At 40.0% G+C, this 25273-nt stretch overlaps 1 protein-coding gene across 1 annotated transcript in view; it reads left to right on the top strand.

The window, feature by feature from the left end:
* The window catches only part of LOC149315806 (deoxynucleoside triphosphate triphosphohydrolase SAMHD1-like), a 40136-nt gene extending 17844 nt beyond the window's left edge, over positions 1–22292 (top strand). Inside the window, exons 7-16 of the mRNA XM_089514130.1 lie at positions 494–649; positions 1902–2002; positions 7256–7364; positions 8738–8829; positions 11306–11421; positions 14175–14314; positions 15179–15289; positions 15398–15502; positions 16247–16384; positions 19829–22292. Coding sequence (XP_089370256.1) covers positions 494–649; positions 1902–2002; positions 7256–7364; positions 8738–8829; positions 11306–11421; positions 14175–14314; positions 15179–15289; positions 15398–15502; positions 16247–16384; positions 19829–19960 — 1200 coding nt within the window. The 3' untranslated portion in view covers positions 19961–22292. The remainder of the gene's footprint in view (positions 1–493; positions 650–1901; positions 2003–7255; positions 7365–8737; positions 8830–11305; positions 11422–14174; positions 14315–15178; positions 15290–15397; positions 15503–16246; positions 16385–19828) is intronic.
* The last annotated feature ends 2981 nt before the right edge of the window (positions 22293–25273 follow it).

Raw genomic sequence — 25273 nt, 5'->3', positions numbered from 1 at the left:
ATATTTTAAGACTTGAAATATGTAGGGATCCTGCAGAGTGAATGATTTGTTCATTTCAAAGTATGGGGGAGCAATAGAATCATGGAGTTCCTAGCCCCAGCTAAAGTAGACTATTTGAATCAATTGATCAATAGCAAGTCAACACTGCTATACATTTCATTGGTTCATTGGGTTTCCTCTAATTGGGACTAGCAGTTGAATTTAGGCCAAAATTTCTGACTTACAAATTACAGCCTGTTTGAGAGTGAGATATTACAGTTACACTGATTATGTATTGGCATGTTCTGGTTAGGTACAGCTTCCTAGATCTTGTTTAATTGCTTGAGCAAGGTGGTAACAAGAAAACTGTGTGTTGTTATGCATTGTTTGTGCATATTAAGCCATTATTGCTTTCTATGAAGTGTTAAGGAAGTCATTTTATTCGTGCATTTAATTATAATGTTTTTGTTGACTGCATATGTTTTGCTTAATAATTAACTTCCCTTCTCCGTAGCATGAAAAAGCTTCTGTTCAGATGTTTGAGCACTTAATCACTTCCAACAATCTAAGGCCTGACATGGAATATTATGGTCTCCAGCTGAATGAAGATATAGACTTTATCAAAGAACAGATAGCAGGACCCATTGAGCCAAAAAAAGATGACTCTTCTGTGAGTCTCATTTTCCATCTCTGCATGTTTATTAAGTGTTGTTCAGGTTTAGTGGAATGTCACGTCTGTCTGTCTGTCTGTCTCTCTCTCTCTCTTTCTCCCTCTCTCTAGTTTAAGGAGAGAAGTCTCTCGAGAAAAGATGAGATGTGCATGAAAGGTTTTTTTCTTGTGGAATATTGCTGATTTTGTGAGAGCCAGCATGGTATAGTGGTTTGAGCATTGGACTAAGACTCTGGTGACCATGGTTCGAAGTTTCGCCCACCCATGGAAACACTCAGCAGGTCATACTCTCTTAGATCCAGAGGAAGGCAAAATCAAACACCCTCTGAACAAATCTTGCCAAGAAAACCACATAATCGTATGGTCTTGGGGTTGCCACAAGCTGGAAATGATTTGAAGCCACACAATAACAATTACTCATTTGAATGTATTGGACATATTTTTAAAATCTTAATGCATAGGGTAGAACTTTCATCCCCTTGTTAGGTTGTCTGTGATTAAAAAGGAATCTGGATGTACAAAGTCAATGGAAGTTCAGAAGCAAAGCATAATCTTTGCATAAATAAGGTATTAAACTCTATTCTCTAATTTCCAATTAAGGTTGCAAGTTAGTGGGGTTGGAAGAGTTCTGCCTGAGACCTTGGGGCACTGTTTTCAGAGTATATGGCCCAATGGTTTGAGCAGGTTCATACTCAAAAAACAAGCCTACAGATCTCTACTTGGATGTTAAGTACTATTGAGGTTGCCCTCAGGTAAATGTATACAGGATTACACCAAAGTGTAACAGAAATCCAAGTACAATCACACTGATCTACTACTTTGATCTCAGCTGCTATAATTGTTAGGGAGTAAAAGGCAGAAGGATGCATTGAAATATTTCCTTTCTTTAGATCCAGGTAGGAATAATGCACTCTGTGGCCCCAGTCAAATCTTGCTTTAGCAGAAAGAAAACCTTTTGGATTACAAACCAAAAGTTTCATGCAAATAGTAGAACAATAGGTCATCCTTTGAAAGAGGAAATGGTGTGTGATTTTTAATCCAGATTTCTAGGGGAAAGTTTATCCCAATCCTTGTCTCCAACACTATTTTATTTCTCATGATCACATTATTGGCAGTAAAAAGGAATCTCTTTCAGTATACACCAAGCTTCATTTCTTAGAAACCCTCCTTCAATACCAGTTTGTACTTACAGTGGATTGATTTGTTTTTTAATGCAGTATTTACTTGATCTTTTTTTCTTTTCCTTATCCAGTGGTCTTACCAAGGGCGAACTGCGGAAAAAAGTTTTCTCTATGAGATAGTGGCTAACAAAAGAAGTGGCATTGATGTTGATAAATGGGATTACTTTGCCAGGTATAGAAATTGTGATGTTCATTTAAAGTATTTGGAAGTATCTTCATATAGATAAATAATTAATTACTAGTACTTTACTTGCAAATGTCTTTTTAATTGAAGTTTTTAATTAGTGGTTCAATACAGATGATATCATCATAATCACTATTATTTATTTATATAGCCCCATCACTGTACATGGCACTGTACAAGTAAAAGAACTTGAAAAGCAGTAAGGATAAATACATTATGGATTATTTTTCACTGATTAATATTGCTTAATGTGTAAAAAAGCTAGATTAAAATATTTCAAAATATTTGTGCTAGTTACATATGGGAGAGGGACAAAAAGGGAGGATCTAGGATTGTTTCACATATGTTATATAACAACTCGTATAAGATAAAATGAGTTTACTATATGTTTCAACTAAAATGTTGCATATAGGATTTTTAATTGACTTTAAAATATATAGTTTTTGATGATGACAAAATGAGAAGCTTTCAATCTTTTCAGAACAGTATATGTTGTGATGTCTGGAAAAACACTAACACATGCCACATTGCATGTGTGTGAACCTTTGAGGTCTGCTGTGGCAAGTTTGCCAGACATTTTGAGATTAAAATGGTTCATATCCATGCTGCACTTCATACTGTTTTTGAGAAAGTTGAGTATTGATTTTAGTTAATACGGTGTGAGGATGTGGCAGGGTGTGTAAATGGGTGTGGCTGATCATCTGTATTATTATTTTTTCTCCACTTGTATTCTTGAAACATCTTGCCTTTTAACAGCTAGATGGTAGTGGAGATATTGAGATAGATACAATACTAGTTAGTGCCTCCAAGGAAGGTGTACTGCCTGCTACTTTGAAAGAAGCAGTCATGTATCCATTCCTTAAGAATTACAGTTGGCCCTTCATATTGGTGGGCTAGCCATACGCAGATTGGAGCATCCATGGGTGCCCCCATCCCACTATTCTTAATGGCAGCACATGTACACAGCTATGCCAATGGAGACACACAAATATTGTGCATCCATTACTAATAATGGGACTTGTAATGGAAGCCCTGCCAATACAGGGGGCTGGCTATATTCTTTTGTCACAGAAGATTTTAATAGGTCACTAGTTGGTAATATCTGCTTCTTGGGCAAGAACTTTGAGAGAGTGCTGGTGACTAAGATTATACAAATCCAAATGCTTTTGGGGGAGGCAGATTATCTATTCCAAGACTGGAGAACACATAGCCCTTGAGATATTGTAACATTTTCCTTTTTATCAACTCTAGTCTGCATTGTCAACAGTGAGGGATGATGGGAGGGATGACATAATTCATCAAGATTTGGAGAACCACAGAGTCTTCAGATCTCTATTTTATTTATTTGTCTATTTACTTTCTGTGCTGTCTTTCTCCCAAAAGGGGCCCCAAAGTGGCTCTCAAATAAAACAAAAAACTTAACAATATATATATATATATTTTAAAAAATCAAGATCAAACCACTGGAGCACTTATGGTTGCCCTGCAAGATTGGGTCTGCTGGATGCCTTGTAAAGGAATGTGTAGGAGTATTTATCTTTCACTGTGGAGGCTTTTGAAGGTCAGTTACCATTTACACAACCAGGCTCCAATTCTTTAGGGAGAAAAGAAGGTGAAAACATTTGAAGAAATACTGTTTTGAGACCTATGCACCTGCCAATTCTGGGTGGTGGAGTTAGCATTTTTCAACTGCTTTTATTTGATGCATGGGTGCTGGGTTTTCATTTCTGGCTGAAGAGATCTTACTAAATGGACCTTTCTGACATCTCAATAAAAGTTTTCTGCTAACCCTCAGAAACCTAATTGACTGAGTCCAGGGAGGATTGTCGCTAGTTCTGACAATTTTAATAAAATGAACTTTCATATTCTTGTACAGTGGAGCCTTGTCTTTCGCGGCGGATCCGTTCTGGACCCCCTTGCATAAGGCAAATCCCATGTAAGCTCGAGCCCCATTCAATGTAATGGGGCTTGCGGTGGTGTGTGTGTGCTGTGGGCGATGCGGCTTCCACGTAATCAGGAAGCCATGTATTGTGCGCCCACATATGGAGTGGTGCACTGTAGTTTATTTTCCCATCCTGTGGGAGACTGCTGTAGTTACAGGCTGCATCCGCACTGCAGAAATAATCCTATACCACTTTCACTGCCATAGCTCAATGCTGGGAATTGTAGTTTTGTGAGATACAGTGGGGCCTCCTTATTTCAGCATCTGTGGATGGCAAGCCCCCAATTGTCCCCAATGGCAGCATGACCACATGGCATGCTGTCATTGGGGACAACAGGACCTGAGGTCTTGTGGATTTTAGTATCTGTGGGGTGGGTCCAAAATGGATCCTCTATGGATATCGAGCTCCCACTTTATTTAGTTTTCTGTGTCTGAGAGCTCTGGTGCCCACAACAAACCATACTCCATCCTTGATCCCTTTCAGTCTGGTTTCCACCCAAGGCATTCCACAGAGACAGCTCTCACTAAGATCTCGAATAACCTTTTACAGGCCAAGGCTAATGGCCTTTACTCTGTTCTCATTCTTCTCGATTTGTCTGCAGCCTTCGACACTGTTGATCACTGTCTCCTAATTGACATACTCTCTGACCTTGGGTTCTCAGACTCTGTTGTCGACTGGTTTAGATCTTACTTGTCTGGCAGATCTTTTGCAGTAGTTGCAGGTGGTCAGACTTCTTCTCCTGTTCCCTTATCTGTTGGAGTTCCCCAGAGCTCTGTTCTGGGTCCCCTTCTGTTTTCTCTCTACACACTGTCCTTAGGAAAACTCATCAGCTCTTTTGGCTTTTCCTACCATCTGTATGCCGATGACACCCAGCTGTATCTTTCTGCCCCTGACCTTTCTCCAAGGCTTGAACAGCAAGTCTCGTCTTGCCTTACAGCTGTCTCACAGTGGATGCGCCATCGGCGTTTGAAGCTCAACATGTCCAAGACGGAGCTTCTTGTCTTTCCTCCTAAGCCCACCCTTCAACACTCATTTTCTGTCTCTGTGGACAACATTTCCATTCAACCAGTCCAGCAAGCCCGCAGTCTTGGTTTTATCTTTGACTCTTCTCTGTCGTGTATCCCTCAGATCCAGACCACAGCCAAGGCTTGTAGATTCTTTTTGTACAGTATTGCCAAAATCTGACGATATCTCTCTGCCTCTACTGCCAAGATCCTGGTCCATGCCCTAGTGATCTCACGACTGGATTACTGTAACGTCCTCCTGGCTGGGCTTCCTCTTTCTCACCTCCGTCCTTTAATCTCTGTCCAGCATTCAGCTGCACGCATTATCACTTCCACCCACCGCTCTGACCACATCTCTCCTGTGTTGGCATCCCTTCACTGGCTCCCTCTCCCTTTCCGCATTCAGTATAAGCTCCTGCTGTCGACATTCAAAGCCCTCCATGGACTGGCCCCTCCTTACTTATCAGACCTTCTTTCTCCTCACCTTCCCACCAGGGCCCTCCGTTCTGGTAGTCAAGGGTTCCTGTCTCAGCCCAGGATTTCCTCTGCCCCATCCCGGATTCGCCCCTTTTCACTTGCTGCCCCTCACTCCTGGAACCTTCTTCCCCCACAAGCAAGAGCCATCACTTCTTTAACCAGCTTCAAAACGGAGTTGAAAACCATCCTGTTCAGAGAAGCCTTCCCAGGCATTGCATAATTGTCGCTTACTATCTGATGTTCTTTTGTTGCCTGTTTATCGATCCATTTCCTGTATTGCTATGTGTTGTATATGTATTATCCTACTTGAGAGTATGTATTTTCCCTGGAAAATGATTAACCTTCCATTTTGAAGCCAAGCCCTCCCTCCAGTCCATCTGCCTTGGTCCAGGCCTCGGAGGTAGAGAGGAACTGCTGGACCTCTTACCCTTTCCCGCCACCACTCCCTTCTCCTTCTGTGTCATGTCTTTTTAGATTGTAAGCCCGAGGGCAGGGAACCGTCTAACTAAAAAGATTGCATGTACAGCGCTGTGTAAATTTACAGCGCTTCATAAATAAAGGTTAATAATAATAATAATAATAATAATAATCCCAGAATTCCATAGCATTGAGCCATAGCAGTTATAGCAGTGTCAAACTGGATTATTTCTGCAGTGCAGATAGGGGGACAAATAGTCTGTATCCTGTGCCCAGTAATTTCAGAATAAATGTGACACTGCCTGTGAGAGAATATTAGTAGTACTTTAATAGTCGTGATTTTGAAGGAATTTTCAGTGGAGCAGTAGTTATCAACCACTGATCTTCCAAGTTTTATAAGATCATAGAATTGGAAGGGACCGTGCCGTTTAGTCCAATCTCCTGCTGTTCAGTTGTGCACTCAAGCACTCACAAAAGATGCCCATCCAACCTCTGTTTAAAAACCTTCAAAGAAGGGGACTCCACCACCCTCCAAGGCAATCTTTTCCACAATTGAACAGCTCTTACAGTAAAAGGTTTTTCCTAATGTTTAAGTGGAATCTCTACAGTTTGGATTCTAGTCTCTGGAGCAGCAGAAAACAAACTTTCTCCATGACATCCCTCCAGATGTTTAGAACTCTCAGTCATTATTTTAGACTTCATTTCCCAGAAACTCCAGCCAGCATAGCTAGTGCTCAGGGAATATGGAAGTTGAAGTCAAAAGCAGTTCAAATCCTGAAGATTGTGAAGCACTGCAATTGTAATAATAATAATAATAAAATTTATTTGTATCCCGCCCCTCTGAGAACAATTGGGGTGGCTAACAAAGTTAAAAATACAGAAGATATAAAATCCCAGGTACCTTCCCCTCCTTAACAATTGTGTGTTAGAATCATATAATCGTAGAGTTGGAAGAGACCACAAAGGCCATCCATTCTAACCCCCCTGCCATGCAGGAAATCTCAAAGCATCCCCAACAGATGTCCATCCAGCCTCTGTTTAAAGACCTCTAAGGAAGGAGACTCCACTACACTCCGAGGGAGTGTGTTCCACTGTCAAACAGCCTTTTGTGCCTCAAAACAGTGAACAACTACATGCAAATGTGCATACATTTAGGAAACATGAAAAAATGCCCTCGTCTATGTTCACTGTAGTATGATAACTATTTGTTTGGTTACTCCCTCCCCCCCCCCCAATAGACAAGTAATCTTTCCAGTAAAACCACTAAATGGCATTTGAATGTATGTTTTTTAATGTTATAAAAGTGAAACTTTCGTATATTCCTAATAATTTTTTTAAAATTCAGTTCAACAAATTCATAATTGAATACTCTTAGTCATCTCTTTCTGGATTTCATTTAGGGACTGTCATCATCTTGGAATTCAGAATAATTTTGATTATGAGCGGTTCATTAAATTTGCTCGAGTTTGTCAAGTGAAAAATAAGAAGCATATTTGTACACGTGACAAGGTAAGAAACCATGAGGAAAGAAGAGAATTTCAGTGAGTGTTGTAGTCTGTCTATCTTTCTTACATTGGATAGATCTGGGGAACAACAGGCTGCCCCCACTTTTGAAACATGGTTGCAGGAGTGGGATTTGAACCAATGTCTTCAGAGAAGCTGGGGCCTAAATCTGAATCCAGACTGGGCCCAGCTTTTGTAAAAGATGTGACCTTGGGCAAATCATACACTCTCAATGACTTGAAGGCACACAGCAACAAATATCCTACTATCTGCCAGCAGTTGCTATAAATTCAGTAAATTCTGTCAGCCTTGGCTTGAATCAAGATCATGGGGTTTTATCTGTATAAACAGACTTATCAACAGATTTATCAGTTACTATAGTTATTTTGCATTCCACACACTTTAACATAATTATTACCATCTGTCTTTCTTGCATCTGCCCCCCCCCCCCAGTGACCTCACTGCTAGCATTTTTGTCCCTACACTCATATATATCTGACAAATCAGGATGACATTCCATGAATCTGATGAAGTGGGCTGTAGTTCTCAAAAGCTTACCCTTTAATGAATTGTCTTCAAAATACCATAGAGATGTTGTCTTTGCTGTAACAGACCAACACAGTCCTGTCCAGAAGCTAAAAGAAGATAGGTGGCAGAGTGCTGGAAAACATGGTTTAAATGCTACATTTGGATGGATCTATTTGAAGAGAAATACATGATTTGGCCTCATAGTGGTGCTAAAATGTAAGGATGATATGTGAAACATAAGGAAACATGAGCATTTACTAAAGAACCGCATGGAATTTCCAAGAAATGTACTTCCAATGTTCTGGAACATTTTCATTCATTAAAGAGTTCTATTTTTAAAATTATTTTTGTATTATTTATGTCTAAAATCATTGAAAAGATTAAGGGGTGCTTTTTTTTTGTCCAGGAGATTTTAAAATGAATTTATAGTTGTTTAGTAACAAAAACATTTTATTTAAAGAACTCACTTACTTGGAAGTAGGACTGGTGAACTGAATGGGGTATTACACCTGAGAAGATAGGAATAGGATTTTGCTCTAAAGGCTCTTGATATTTGATGGTGTTGGATGGTAGCAGTGTCTTCTAGTCATATAAAATGTTCTTAGTGTATCTTTAATGCCATTCAAATTGTTTTCAGATTACTGTTATCATCCCCCTCCTCAGCAGACATAAGCATTTATGGTAGAACATTTGTCATGCATCTCTGATATATGAATTAAAAGATCAAAAGAGTTTATTGTCCAGGTATTGTGATGGAGATGCAGATATCTGCTGCAATTTTTTCCTTGTGTTTATAATCTTAAAATACTGTAATAGATAAATTTAAAGCCAGTTTTTATCTTGGACTTTAGGAGGTTGGCAATCTTTATGACATGTTCCACACACGGAATTGCCTGCACCGCAGAGCCTATCAACACAAAGTTGGGAACATCATTGAAACCATGTACGTATGTGTTATTGATTAAAAAGCCCTAATATTCAATTAATAATATTGGTTTTAACTAGTTGATTAAGGGGCTCTACAGACCGCCCCCCTTTCCTAGTTGGATCGGGGCCGCAGCAACCTCACGCTGCAGCAACGATCCAGTTTTTTGAGGGCACAAAAAGCCACAAAAAGGCACTTCCTTTTTGCGCTCTCGAAAGGGTGGCATGGCTGCGGTGGCACATCTATATGGCGTTCCTTTGGCGCTGTGTCATCTGGACACAGCGCTGGAAGTGCGCCATGATGCTGCACATCGTGTGGAGTGGCATCATGGCATCCTGGGAGTGGAGTCAGTAGGTCTCCCTGATAAAATCTGGGCGTTACAACCTGACTCCACCCCCAGGCCAGCCTTTCAGGCTCCTCTAAAGGCTCATATCTGACTAGTAAACTAAACCAATAGTTTTTAAGTAGAAGCACGATTTGTTTTTAAGTGTTAAGTGTATAGTAATATATCTATATAGTTGCTCAGTCATTATCCTTTACATTGGCAGGGTGTATGCCTTTTCTTCAATTGTGCTTATAGCTTGCAGATTTTATAAAAATTTATAATGACAACAACAACAACAACAATAAGTATTGCCTGTTTGGAGTGCATTATTAACTGACCAAGAAGGCCAAGGGTCAGTTGAGTCAGTAGTAAACTAGCTGAAGTAACGTGGAAGCCAAACCCCACCCATCCTTGGGATTTTGAAATTTTGAGGCATAGATTGCATCTGATCTTGGAAACAGGATTAGGGTCAGCTCTGGTTAGTACATGAATGGGAATTTTTAACTGCCCTTGAGTTGGCCCCATCTCAAGGCAGCCCTGTGGAGGAGACATCTCGAAGCCCCTCTATTCCACTGCTCTGCTTAGGTCCTGTAGGTCTCCCTAATTAAATCCATCCATCTGATTTGTGGTCTTCCTCTCTTTCTACTTCCTTCCACTTTCCCTAGCATTATCGCCTTTTCTAGCGAGTTGTACCCTCTTATGATGTGGCCAAAGTATGACAGCTTTAGTTTCATCACTTTTGCTTCTGGGGAAAATTCATGTTTAATCTGTTCATGGACTCTTTATTTGTTTGTTTTTGGCTATCCAGGGTTTTTGTTTGTTGTTTTTGTTTTTGGCTGTCAGCACTCTTCTCTAATACCACATATCAAATGAGTTGATTTTCTTTCTGTCGAATATCCTCACTGCCCAGTTCTCACGTCTGTACATGGTGATGGGGAATATCTTTCTCTTTACACATTAGGATCTTACCTAGATCTTTCATGGCTGCCCTTCCCATGCCACCTTCTGATTTCTTGATCCAGTCTCCATTCTGATCAATGTTTGATCCAAGATATGGGAACTCTTTTACTGTTTCATTGTCTTGTTGTCTAGGTTGAATTTATGTAGCTCCTTCACGGCCGTAGTTTTTGTTTTCTTTGTGTTCAGCAGTAAACCTTTGCACTTTCTTCTTTGATGTTCCTTAATAATTGTTCCAAGTCTGTGATGTTTTGCACTAGTAGTATGGTGTCGTCCACATATCTTAAGGTTGTTGATGTTCCTTTCTCCTGTCTTCACTCCTTCTTCTAGTCCAGACGTGCTCTCCATATGATATTTTTTGCATACAAATTGAACAAGTAGAGTGATAGGGTGCAGCCTTGCTTGACCTCTTTTCCAATTATGAACCATTCTGTTTCTCCATATTCTGTTCTAACCATAGTTTCTTTTTCTACATACATATTTCTTAACAGTACTATCAAATGTAGTGGCACTACCATGTCTTTAAGAGCATTCCAAGCTTTTCATGATCACACAAATTCCAGATGCCATAGGCTATATTTCAGAGGAAGGAACTGGCAAAACCACCTCTGAATATTCCTTGCCTAAGAAAACCCTATGAAAATCATGGGGCCATAGTAAGTCAACAGGTGACTTGAAGGAACATGTACATGTACCCTGGCTTAAATTAATCCAGACATTATGGCTGCACCCCTGCTCTGAATACGATTTTGCTCTGGTGTAACTCAGATCCTCCCCTGGCCTGCCCCTTCTCTGCCCTCCCAGGCAGAAGAAACTAGTGCCTGAAATTTATCTTTTTCAGCTAGTATATATTTGAGTTAGGATTGTTCTGTTAATCAGAGATGCTTTTTACCCTGAATGTTTTAATTAAGCTAACCAATTAGCTTATGAAATTAGGACGCCCTACTTTGTCTTAATGTAGGAACCCTTCTGTTGTCTTAATGACTGGGGTGAATTATTTCCTACACTGCACAATTATTGCTCAAAATGTATTTTGCTGAAAATATTAATGTGAACTAAATATGGTTTGATTTGCATTATGGTTTTTTTTAATTGCTCCTTTCTAGTCTTAATTTGTAAATACAACTTTCCCAAAAATACCTTCATATTCTGATTTGGAGGTTTACTGAAATTAGGAATTAATATTCATATGCTTCTTATGTTTTAAAACAGGATTACCGATGCCTTCTTAAAAGCTGATCCCTATATCAGAATAAAGGGTTCTTGTGGGAAAGAATACAAAATGTCTACAGCACTGGAAGATATGGAAGCATACACTAAGTTAACAGGTATTGGCTGTGGGCATACAAGTTAATGGCCAATAATGTTAGCATTGGGTATCAAGGCTAGAGGCGGTTTATAGAATCATAGAATCATAGAGTTGGAAGAGACCACAAGGGGCATCCAGTCAAACCCCCTGCCATGCAGGAAATCCAAATCAAAGCATCCCCAGCAGATGGTCATCTAGCCTCTGCTTAAAGACCTCCAAAGAAGGAGACGCCACTACACTCCAAGGGAGTGTGTTCCACTGTCGAACAGCCCTTACTGTCAGGAAGTTCTTCCTAATGTTGAGGTGGAATCTCTTTTCCTGGAGCTTGCATCCATTGTTCCGGGTCCTGTTCTCTGGAGCAGCAGAAAACAAGCTTGCTCCCTCCTCAATATGACATCCTTTCAAATATTTAAACAGGGCTATCATATCACCTCTTAACCTTCTCTTCTCCAGGCTAAACATCCCCAGCTCCCTGAGTCATTCCTCATAAGGCAAGGTTTCCAGACCTTCGATCTGGAAAGTAATAATAGCAACACCTTGGATGCCATGAAGATTTGTGATTTTGTCTGTATGGGTATTTCTGCCACTGTTGCAAATTGCAACTGCTTTATGTAATCATTAGGCCCAAACAGACAGGCCAAAATAAAGCTGCTTCATGAAACTCTGGAAGTGTGCTGTTTAAATGACAAATGCATCTTAAGAGGCCAGAAGCTGTGCCAAAGCTGCGCTCCAGTCCTTAGGACTGGACCGTGGCTTTTGCGCAGCTTCCAGCCTCTTAGGATGCATGCATCATTTAAACAGCACACTTCCAAAGTGGCCTGAAGCAGCTGTATTTTGGGCTGTCTGTTCAGGGCCCATTGTGTTTACAGTTGTGTTTACAGGGCTATCATATCACCTCTTAACCTTCTCTTCTCCAGACTAAACATCCCCAGCTACCTGAGTCGTTCCTCATAGGGCAAGGTTTCCAGTCCTTTTACCATTTTAGTCGCCCTCCTCTGGACACGCTCTAGTTTCTCAATGTCCTTTTTGAATTGTGGTGCCCAGAACTGGACACAATATTCCAGGTGGGGCCTGACCAGAGCAGAATAGAGTGGCACTATTACTTCTCTTGATCTAGACACTATACTTTTATTGATGCAGCCTCAAATTGCATTGGCCTTTTTAGCTGCCGCATCGCACTGTTGACTCATGTTCAACTTGTGGTCTACTTGGACTCCTAGATCCCTTTCACACGTAGTTTCATTCAGCCAGGTGTCCCCCATCCTATGTCTGTGCATTTCATTTTTCCGCCCTAAGTGCAATACCTTAGATTTCTCTGTGTTGAATTTCATTTTGTTAGCTTTGGCCCAGCTTTCTAGTCTATTCAGATCATTTTGAATGTTGATCCTGTCCTCTGGAGTATTAGCTATTCCTCCTAATTTGGTGTCATCTGCAAATTTGATAAGTATGCTCCCAATTCTGTCATCCAGGTCATTGATAAAGATGTTGAATAACACTGGGCCCAGGACAGAGCCCTGTGGGACACCACTGGTCACTTCTCCCGGCTGAAAAAGAGCCATTGTTGAGCACCCTTTGGGTTCGGCCAGTCAACCAATTACAGATCCATTTAACAGTTCCTTTGTCTAGCCCACATTTTACAAGCTTGTTTGCAAGAATGTCATGGGAAACCTTGTCAAAGGCCTTACTGAAATCAAGATATACTATATCCACAGCATTCCCTTCATCTACCAAGCTGGTAATTTTTATCAAAGAAAGAGATCAGATTTGTCTGGCATGACTTGTTTCTCTGAAACCCATGTTGACTTTTTGTGATTATGGCATTGCCTTCTAGATGTTCACAGACTCTCTGTTTAATGATCTGCTCCAGAATCTTTCCTGGTATTGATGTCAGACTAACTGGATAATAATTGTTGGGATCCTTCCCCCCCCCCCCCCCCTTTTTGAAGATGGGGACAACGTTATCATTATCTTCAGTTTTGGAAGCATATCTACCAGGTTTCTGGTTTTTTAAAAAGGCACTTAAATAATGCTGCAGAAATCCTTTTATTAGAATGTTAGGGATTGGATTTAAACATTTATTCCACCCATGAAAGCACCCCAAATAAAGTTCCCCACAGACTGCAGAAAGTGTGTCTGTCCTATGTGTGTAATTTTTCTAATTTCTCTCAAGGAAAACAGTATTCTATATTGGAAACCTGAAACATTCCTCCACCCTTTTGTAAACTTGGTATCTTGCACTCAGAAGATGAACACAAAAAAGCTCTGACAAAGCCCCCACAGATTTGCAGGGGGGGCAAGTCTTGCCTCTATACCAAATGGTGAAGAGTAGAAATCTGGTCCATAACTGACAAAAGCGCATAGATGTGAATTTTTATTTCCCAGAATTAAGCGGTTTGATCAGTGAGAAGGGTTCATGTTTCTGAGGATCACAGTGTAAAGTAGGGAGATCAGATAACTCATCTTGGAGCAGTCTTTTTCAGAGGCATCATCACCTTCAAACTGACTTCGGGGGTGGCTTGTCAAGGTGGCAAAGTAGAGCTGGAAGCTTCTTTGCCTTGCCTCTTTTCTGTCTCCTGTGAATTCTGTTAATGAGGCTTCCTGCTTTTATTGTTACTTAATTTGGATAGCTAATTGTGTGACATTTTTCAAAAAAATATGCGAATCTCTTGTAAAAATATCCAGTTCTTATATTTTATTACCTTTTTCTAATATGCAAAAGAAGATTTCCATCTAGTTTTGATGACTTCTTATTTGCTTCTCTAATACTGGCAGATGAAATTTTTCTAAAGATTCTACACTCTGATCAACCAGAACTGGAAGATGCACAGGAGATTTTGCGTAAAATAGAACGGCGTGATCTCTATAAATACCTCGGACAGACTCAGCCTCCAGAGGGCAAGGAGATTACAAAGGTAAGCACTATTTCCCAGGCTCCTTTAGTTTGGTGGTGGCTTCTGAGGCTATACAGCAGTGATGGTAAACCTTTAAGAGACCGAGTGCCCAAACTCCAACCCAAAAACCACTTATTTATTGTGAAGTGCCAAGTCCCTCTGACTTTCCAGTAACAAACTCTGTGCTGGGGTGATGGCACACGTGCCCACACAGCTCTGAGTGCCACCTGTGGCACGTGTGCCATAGTTTTGCCACAACTGCTATACAGTAATTCGAGGGGGGACTTTGGGTGCCATAGAAGGAGGAAGGGAATACTAACCTTCACAGCGTCCCAGAGAGGATATATGCATGCATAAGGGAAGCTTACACATGCTTTTGCCCCTAACAGAATGTCAGCTATTGTATTCTAATTGTCTTACACATTCTCCCCCCTCCCCACCATGAACATATCAGAGGGAACAGAAAAGCAATATTATTGCTTTTTCCACAAAACCAGCAGGGTATCCTCTGTTCCCCAGGAAAATTAATTATTTACAGGTGATTATTAACTGTAACAAGTCTCTTTCAATCTCTGATAAAACTATAGAATTACTCAGCCATATCCATAAAATCAGAAAGGTGCAAAACTATATCAGGTAAGTCTTCTTGGTCAGAGTATTTCATAATCAGGATAGCATTACTAAAAAGATGCTATTCCTAGTTGCTTTCAAAGATAATCTTAATTTTTGGAGTTCACGTTATAATAAATACAATATAAACATTTGTGTATTAGAGTAGACTACTTTGAAAATGATTCTGCATATAGTTGTAAATTCATTTAATCCCTTTCTGAAATAATGTTCTCACCAATAATTGAATACTGTAAAAGTTTTATTTTTTTCCAGGAGCAGTATGACAGCCTGTCTTCTGAAATAGTTGCATCTAAGCCAGCAAAATTCCCTGAAGATGCTGAATTGAAGGCTGTTGAATTGAAGGCTGAAGACTTTATTGTTGATGTAAATAGGATTTATTTAAAATGCACTTCAAAAACGTGTTAGTCTTTCTTTGCCAACATGCCTGCAGTATACCTAACTACAGTATGTATCTGGTTTACCTCTGTGAAGGTTATCAATATGGATTATGGAATGAAAGAGAAGAACCCTGTCAATAATGTTCGTTTCTACTGTAAGTCTGACATTACTAAAGCAATCAAAATCACTAAGGAACAAGTAAGTAGAATGTTGAATGACTATTTTGATAGCTTTTAAGAAGTTGATCTGGGGATATTTGCAAACCTTTAAGTAATGGCATGCCACTAGTATCAACACAATTTCTTTATGATCTTGTATAAGTGTTGACAGTACAGACTGGACACTTACTCAGAACATCTGGAAAGAACCTATTGGAGTACTCAAAAACCAGGCTAACAACTTCTTACGGAACATTCACCGCCGCAGCCCCCAGATTGTGGAAAAGCTTGCTGGAGGAGATCTGTCTTATCACCACCTTAGATACCTTCGAGAAGGCACTAAAGACGGATCTCTTCTGGTGGGCCTACCCACCTGATCTTTTATAAGAGATCTTAAATACTCCGCTTCTGATTTGATTGTATGTATGTTAGTGTGAATGTTAGTTGATGATCCGTTATTTTAGTAAATTAATAGTAATGTTATTGTTTTAACTATTGTATTTTATATGGAATTGTTTTATTGCTGTAATCTCGCCTTGATCCGCAGGGAGAGATGGGAAATGTAAATAAAAATTATTATTATTACTTTAAATAACATTTCTTCAACATTAAGCTGCAACATTCTTATAACTGAAAGCTTTTACTTTTTATATCAATTCAAAATGTTATATTTGGCTGTTTTCAAAAAATGGAAAGATAAGAAATCGAAGTTCGTTCTGGCAGGATGTTGATAAAGCAATGGGGTGTTTGTATATTTGTGTTAATTCTGTTCGCTTTCTTTAAGGTTTCAAAACTTCTACCAGAAAAATTTGCTGAACAACTGATTAGAGTTTATTGTAAGAAAACAGATGAAAAAATTATTTGTATTGCCACAAAACATTTTATTCAGTGGTGCATAAACAAGGATTTCACTAAACCACAGGTAAGAATTTTTTTAGATAGCCAGACGTTTAATGCTGAGAATCTGTTGTCTCCCTGTTAAATTATGGAAGTTACAGTAAAACATGTTAACTATCTACATAGAGATGCTTATCTAGCTGATTCTCCAGTTCTTCTTAATGGTCTGTGTGGATCACTCAAATGGATTATCTACGGTTGTGCAGCACATCCTTCAGAACCTTGTAGATCTGTTATCCTTTACAACCTTTTTGGCGGTTACTCTGGCCACCCTCTATGCACCTTCTCAGCGCAGTTCCCATTTTTATTTGTTCTGTCAGCAACATAGTAGGAACTGTTTTGAACTTCTGTTCTTGTTGTGTTTTGTTGCCTTGGTCTGTTTTTCAGCTTCATTTTTCAGATACTGATTTGGCCCAGTACAGTTTTGGTATCCATGTAGGATTCTGGAACCAAGCCCCAGCCGATACCAAGACCTCAAATCTTTAGTCTGTTTCCAGTTCTTTCGGCTTACAAATTGGCTTGTTCAGCGCACTAATTCTCTGACCTCGGACCGTCTAACTAGTGTTTCAGCCTTGTGATTTAATTTTACAGTACCCTACTATGGCTTCTTCTGATTCATTTAAGAAATGCATCTCTTGTGGGGCAAAAATTCTTGAGTTGCCTCTTGTGTCTCGGTGAGGGTCACAATGTGAGGGTCATTGCAAGGCTTTTAATCCACAGGGCTGTAAAAACCACCTGTCAAGACTTAAGGTGCTCTTGCATTGGCAAGGCCTCATGGCTTCTGCTCAGCCCTTGAATTTCAGCTGCTGGATTCCTTCCACCTCTGGCTCTTTGATTGGGGTTGCTGTTACATGGTTGTTGCAAGATACTGTGGCCCATTCCAACATGCCAAGAAAGAGTTCTGAACACCCACCATCTGACTCCAACCTAATATACTGTTAACACTAGGACATTCACTTGACCTGGAGGCTTTCATATTGACCTCCAAATGCAAAAAGAGGTGGCACGGGAAAAAGAAAAAAGTTGCATGCAGAAAGTTCTCTGAGGGTCTTGTCTTTGTAGTTTTATCTGTTTCAGCACAAGTTGTGCAGACCCCTCCACCTTACTTGGCATGGGAACCTGAGTCATTGGTTCAGATTTCTCTGGGTTTGGTACATTGCTCCTCCTCCCCTCGAACTGCAGGCCAAGCCTTCTTTACAGCAGTCCTCCAAGGTTGTCATTCATGTTGAGACTGCCTCAGAAGGCGAGATAGTCGACTCTCCTACGGCTCAACGCAGGAGATCTCCTACTCCTGCTTTCTCTACTGCATACTGTGTAGTCACTAGTATGCATTCCAGAGACGCTCTTGTTTTTCATACTGTCTTCTCATTGCTTAGTTCATTGTCATTTGTAATCATCCACTGATACTTCAAATGGCACTTCTTTGAGATCTTTTCCTCAGACTGGAATTTTTTTCTTGCCAAAGGTGGTTTCATCCTTTCATATCAACCAGGACAGTGCACTGCCTGTGTTTATGAAGAACACTGTCTTGGATTTAGAACGGGACCTTTCATCATCTTGATGTCAAATGAGCACTAACTTTCTATTTGGAGAGGACTGCAACATTACACGAATTTATGAGATTCTTTGTATGTTGCACCTCCAAGAAGAGTGGATTGTTGGTTTTGAAGCAACTTTTCTCACAGTGTGTGCTTTCCACCATTTACCTGGCTTATTAACTTGCCAAGAGTTCATGTTTGCAGCCATTCTACAAGGGCAGTGGCTCAGCCTTTCTGAGGGGTGTGCCCATGGAGGATGTGTAAAGCGGCTACTTAGTCAAAGCCGTGAAGCTTCATCTCTCACTGCAGGACAGATGCAAGGTCCAGGGCTGATGCCACTTTCAGGATAGCCATATTATTTTCCTGTTAGACTTGACTCTCTTGAAGAACTGTACCTGTTTCTGAGGTGGCACGACACTTCCTCCTTCTGTGATTAATAGCTTGATAGTCTCCTATTTGTGTGAGTCACAGAGACCACAAAGGAAGACAGGTTGCACACCTGTAACTGCAGTTCTTCAGGTGGTCATTTGTGAGCTTGTAGAATCATAAAATCATTGAGTTGGAAGAGACCACAAGGGCCATCCAGTCAAACCCCCCTGCCATGCAGGAACTCTCAGTCAAAGCATACCCAACACATGGCTATCCAGCTTCTGTTTAAAAACTTCCAAGGAAGAAGACTCCACCACTCTCCGAGGGAGTGCGTTCCGCTGTCGGACAGCCCTTACTGTCAAGAAGTTCCTCCTAATGTTGTGGTGGAATCTCTTCTCCTGTTGCTGGCATTCATTGTTCTGGGTCCTGTTCTCTGGAGCAGCAGAAAACAAGCTTGCTCCCTCCTCAATATGATATCCCTTCAAATATTTAAACAAGGCTATCATATCACCTCACATAAGCCTGCCCACTTTCCCTTTGTCATGTCATACCTCTGTTTGGCATACATGGAACTGAGGTTTTAGGTGGAAATCAAGCTGGTAAGGTGCCTAGCGGGTGGGTGGGATTGCTGCCAAAAAGTTTGCATACCAGCTCAAGAAGGTTCCTAACAATGTGCTGCATAGACATCAATAGCCCATTTGTGTGAGTTCACAGATGGCTGTTTGAAGAACTACAGTTATAGGTATGCAACCTGGCTATCTTTTTTATCCCACATCTCTTAATTCTCTGTATTATTCTGAGTAACTCCTCAAAAGTTAGCTTTAGAGCCAGGTAGAAAATGTGTGGCTGGTAAGTTGCATGTGTCCCTTGGGATCTCCACTGAGCACCCTGCCAGATTTTAAGCTGGGAGAAAAACTGTTTTTTGGGCAAACATCTAAAAATTTATAACATCCCTATAAGCTGCTTCCCTGGTGTTCTTAGCAGATGAGTCTCCCCTTAGCATACCATGTCCTACATAGATACACAGAACGACTTCTGTGTTGTTCCACCCATCATATGGAATAGCTTCCCAGTTATATTAAGCAGGATTCCAGTGTTGAATGTTTTTATCATCCACTGTTTACCAAGGCATTTTCCTGATTATTCCTGTTATCCGGTACTCTTTTTTTTAGATAATTGTTTTTAATAAATTTTATTGTTTTTTGGTGTTTTTAGACACTGGTTTAATTGTATTTTTACTTTTTTCTAAACTGTTTTGATATTTTAAAGTGAAAAGTGGTATATAGATTCTATAAATAAATAAGATAAATGATGACATTTCTACAATGAAGGGACCACCAAAGGAAATAATTAATCCATTATCTTCCCAGTGGTGGGCAGGGGGACGGGGAGAGCAACATACATCTTAGACTGATACCAGGTTGCAATTTCTCCTCTGAATACATTGTGTGGAAAAACATCTGAACATTTTGCTTCTATGCTGCCTCTCAAAGATGATAAAATGTATTGCCAGCTTTTAGTGCAAGAGTGAATGTTCCTCTCTTATTTTGATGCTTTGATAGGATGGTGATGTGGTTGCCCCAGAACTTACTCCACTGAAGAGAGACTGGAATGATGATGAAGATGATTACCAGCACAGTTCAAAGGAAAACACTAACAGTTCAAAGATCAGAAACAGACTTTTTAATGACTGATTAACTTTAATTTCTGTTGAGTGATTCAGATTTTGTTATATCATATTTTTATAGATAATGTTGTAATGAAAAATAAGATGGATAGTTGTTTTTTTTTAAAATCAAGTTTTCTTTAAAAAAAGTTTTGTAAAACTACAGACTAAATATGCTCCATGCCCATGGAAAAGCTGCAGTTGAAAATGTCTTTGTTGCAAGATCTTTTAACACGTGTTGTGACTTTCTCAAAATAGTTAATTGACTTATGAGAAATAATTTATTCCCACCAAAATTTTCATTTCATCAGTAGTTTAAAGGATTAAGAATATTCATCTCTAAAGATATTAAAAAGGACTGGCTTTCTAGCCTTATCATATTTAATTTTCTTAAGATTGATAAAATTGTACAGTTTGCTGTTGGAATAGCCCTGTATACAACATATTGGCAGGCAAGGTGAGGTAGAACTTGTGCCACTTCTCTAATTCATTTGTTTTGTTATAAAAATAATAATCATATAGTCCTTTTTAAAAAGGCTCTGCCTTTCCCTCAGATCACGAGAGCTGAATATGCAATGATACAATCAGGGATATAATTTTTAAACAGATTTTTTAAAAGTTTGCTGCTCATCATTTTAATGTCCAAAGGCAATATTGGCAACAACAAAACTGCTGAACATGTGTTAGTCTCACTGCACATATTAGAGGGACAAAGATTTTGAAAATCAAAAAGGAACAAGGGCATGTCAAACCAGAGGATTTTACTCCTTATATTTCAAAGTAATTAGAATGTATTCAGGCATAGCAATCTTGTTCAGGTGGAGAATAGGGGTGGGAAGGAGGGAATCTCAGATGTTTGAAACTTCAGAACCTCATTAGAATCACATTGACAGAGTAAAAAAGGAGGAATGGAATTCTGTTTCCTGTTCTAGTGTTTCATTCTTTTAAAAAATCCCTTTAATTGGAACGAAGTGTATGCCAGTTTCATGGCTGCTGTATACTTACCCTGTGTCAGAGCCAGGTCTGTGGACTATGGATCATGGAGATCAGACTCTCAAGAGTTGCCTTTAGTGATTCCAATTCCAATTCCATTTCCTTTTTGGAAAGACATTAGAGCCTCAGAGGTGGAGAAGGAAAGGCCATAGAGGCTTCAGTGCAGATTTGAATGCCTCTGACAGATCATATCTCTCAGCCCATAGAAGAGGAATTTTCTGATGGCACTGGGTGCACTTCAAGAGGTCATAGATTGTATCCCTACTATATTTTATATCCACGGATAACATGATTGTATTCGTATGAAAGAGCATATTTCTTTAAATCTGTGATGTGCACTTTGTGCTGGCAAACGTGTGTTTTTGTATATGTGAGAAGTGTGCTATTGTGAGAATGCAGATTTTTTTTATCTTACAGGGTTTTTTATTTAAAAATTCTTTATGTCCAGTTTAATAACTCCTACTTAGCTTTGGAAAAACTTTTATATATTCTGGGTTGGATCTGCCCTGCTTACGGAATGGCTCCTTTCATTCACAGATGGAACTGCAAGTAGGTTCTTGTTGAGGAACTTTGATTTTTACCTATTCCCTGTGCAGCCCCCTATGTTACATTGAACACTATGGAGATGTGAAAAAGCCTACAGGGTGAAGCATCAATTCAGTAAGAACTTCAGTAAAGCATAGCGTTCATTCAATGCTTTACCTGAATCATCACAGCAGCTTGAACTAGAATTCACTTTTACTGACACATACACATCAGTATCACATGTACCAGGACTTGTTCAGTATTATGTGTACGACATACTGTAGATTAGACTGTGTGAAGGAGGGGTGGACGAAGGGCTGCACACAGCTCCCAAAGAGCCTTTTTTTTCCTGGTGGGTCACAGCTGGATGAAAATGATTGCTTCTCTTAAGACTGAGATAGAATCCTCCCCTGCCTTCAAATAAAAAATGGAAGTGCATATTTATTCATTTAAGATTTTCAATTCAACTTTCTTTCTTTCTTTCTTTCTTTCTTTTTTTTTTTTTTTTTTTTTTTTTTTGGTGGCCATTTTGATGACTACCTCTGGGAGGTAGTGCAGCAAAAAATTGGTCCCCAGCCCTGCCAGAATTGCACATCCTGACATAAAAGGATCTCCAAACAAGTAGATCACTTGAGTTCCACACATTCGAGGCAATTTTATTCATCTTTAGATCAATATTTGATTTGCTGTCTTACAGTTCATGTAAAGGGTGCAGGGCAACTACAGTATACATACACCAACCTGTAAAGCAGTATAAAATTGCGATTCCTGTACATGTGACAAAAATGTATTTTGCAATGTCTGAGTATGTGTTCATTTCAGCTTGGCAATAAAAGCTCTAATGGCTGATCCTTACTACTTGCATATCTGTTTAATAGAACCAATGCATGTCATGTAAACTTCAAATTTGGAGCCAATCTGGAAGTTTCCAACTGGAATATGGTGGGGAAAACTTTCAACATATTAATGTACGTCGTGAGTTCAGTCTTTAAGAATGTGTAGATTTCCTAGAATGTGAATGTCTGAAATTGTGATATATTACTTACCACTTTCCAAAAATAGGTTAATATATCCAGTAACAATTATTGTATTATTTCTCCTACCACCAGGTTTTTGGCATGGGACTGGGTAGGAAGGATAACTAGTGCTTGGCTAGATCTTTATGGGAAGCCAGTGAGCAGTGGATCAACAATTCCAAAAGCTGGCAATAGTATTTATCTACATTTTTCTCATTTCAGAATGGAGAGCAGGAATATGTGATTTCTGTTCTCTTCAGATGTGCTCAGCATATTCTGTGAATACTCAGTTGCTAGATGGTTTCTATCAGCACAACTGCTTTCCTGTGCTTGTTATACATGTGATGCCATTTTTCTCATTGAGAATTTTACTTGAATTATTCTGAAGGATATTTATTACAGAATACTTATACTTTGAAATATTGCTTTAATGAGATATTCACAAATTTTTAAAGTTCCTCAAAAGAATATGTTGCCATTTCAAGCCACATTTCCAACATAGACGCTCCTGCCATTGCTGCATTTTCTACAGGACCATCAAAATCATGTTTTTGCCTGACTTGGCAGACTATTTTGAGATCCTGTGGCTGAGAGTAGAGGAAAAGACAGCAAGTCCAGTGCTGCACAGATGCGATTCAATAACCATGTTCTCCGTGTAGGTGTATGGCCTACTCCAGTGCTCAACATCTTGAACACTTGACCCTTTGCTTTTAGTCAGTTTTATATTAATATTTTTTAAAATTGGGAAACATTCCTATGTAAACCAAAAAAATTACTGTATATACTCAACTAAAAGTGGACCTCATGTATAAGTTGAAGGCAGGTTTTGGGGCCAAAATTAGGGGGTTTTGGACAAGTCCCCATGGATAAGTCGGGGGTAAAACTTAGGGTCTCAGCATCCGTCCTCCCCCTCTGCAGCCTGGATGTTCCCTTGACAGAGCGTTGGGATGGGGAGGAAGCATGAGAGGCAAGAGCCCACCCATCTTCCCCCTCTGCAGGCTGGCTGTCCCCTCAGGACACAGTTGGACTGGGGATGAGACTTTGGCGCGACTGTTTGCCCCCCCTCCTCTTCCCCACCCTGGCTGTCTTCCATGGGGCAGCCAGGTTGGGGGCAAGGCTGGGTGTGTGTGTGAGCGCTTGCCTTGCCTCCTCTGCAGCCCATCTGTCCTTCGGGAGACAGCTGGACTGGGGAAGAGCCTATCACCGCATTGACCTGTGTATAAGTCAAGCCAGGTTTTTTTGGGTCAATTTTTTGGACAAAATTCTTTGACTCACGCACAAGTATATATGGTAAGTCTAATCTTTTTGAACAGAATTCAGACAAGCTCTTAAAAGAATGACTTGTGAAGTAGGCCTTGAAAGATTTTTGGTATCTCACAACTTTTTTTAAAAAATGCTTTTATAGCAATTACTGTGATCCACCCTCAGAATTGCAGTATCTTGTCTTGTGAAATAGGTAAGGAGGCCTGCTCTAGGAGAGAGGCGTTTTTATAGACTTTTTCCTCTTCCCAAATTGAGAACGTAGAATCATAGAGTTGGAAAAGACCACAAGGGCCATCCAGTCCAACCCCTGCCATGCAGAAATACACAAAGCACAACAGATGGTCATCCAACCTCTCGTTAAAAATCTCCAAAGGAGGAGACTCCACTATACTCTGAGGCAGTGTATTCCACGATTGAATAGTCAGGCAGTTCTATTTAATGTTTAGGGGGAATCACTTCTTAAAATTTGAAGCCATTGCTCTGTGGCCTAGTCTCTAAAGCAGCAGAACACAAACTTGCTCCTTCACTATGTCATCCTTTCCAATATATAAACATAGCTATTGTGTCAGCTCCTAATCCTCATTTCTCTAGGCAAAACATACACTCCCTAAGCCGCTCCTCATAGGGCGTGGCTTCCAGATCTTTCACCTCATTATGTTCCAGCTTAATGATCTTGAATTGTCCCCAGGACTGGACACAGTATTCTAGTTGAGGTCTGACCAAAACAGAATAAAGTGGTGCTATTACTTCCCTTGATCTAGACACTATACTGCAGATGCAGGCTAGCATTGCATTGGCTTTCTTGGCTGCCACATCACATTGTTGACTATGACTCGTAGATCCCTTTCACATGTAGTATTGTTTAGACAGGTGTTCCCCATCCTGTATCTCTGCATTTAATTTTTATTGCCCAAGTAAAATTTCCCTGCTGAAATTCATTTTGCCCAGATCTCCAATCTATTAAGATCATTTTTAATTCTGATCTGTCCTGTGGGATGTTGGCTACCCCTCCTAATTTGGTGTCATTTGCAAATCTGATAAGCATGCCCTCTATTCCCTTGTCCAAATCATTTATAAAGATGTTGAATAGCACTGAGCCCAGGACATAACTCCGTACTACTCCATTGCTTACTTCTCTCCAAGATGAAGAGAAGCCATTGGTGAGCACCCTTTGGGTTTGTTAGGTCAGCCAATTACAAATCCACCTAACAGTTGCATTGTCTAGCTCACATTTTACTTTTTGGAGATCTTGTTATTGAAATCAGAATGTGCTACATCCACAGCATTCCCTTCTACCAAGCTTCTAACTTCATAAAAAAAAAAAAAAAGATTAGTTTGGCATGACTTGTTTCTGAGAAACCCATGTTGACATTTTGTGATCACAGCATGCCTTTTAAAGTGTTTACAAACTGTTCCATGATCTGCTCTAGAATCTTTCCTGGTACTGCTGACTGGGTGGTCATTTGGATCCTCTTTTGTTTTTCATTTTTGAAGATGGAGACAACATTGCCCTCCTCCAGTCTGATGGGACTTCCCTGTTCTCC

The sequence above is a fragment of the Sceloporus occidentalis genome, unplaced genomic scaffold (assembly GCF_023333645.1).
Source record: "Sceloporus occidentalis isolate IW3139 unplaced genomic scaffold, rSceOcc1.0.p SCAF_3, whole genome shotgun sequence".
Classification (NCBI taxonomy): domain Eukaryota; kingdom Metazoa; phylum Chordata; class Lepidosauria; order Squamata; family Phrynosomatidae; genus Sceloporus; species Sceloporus occidentalis.
This window is presented reverse-complemented; position numbering and strand designations above follow the sequence as displayed.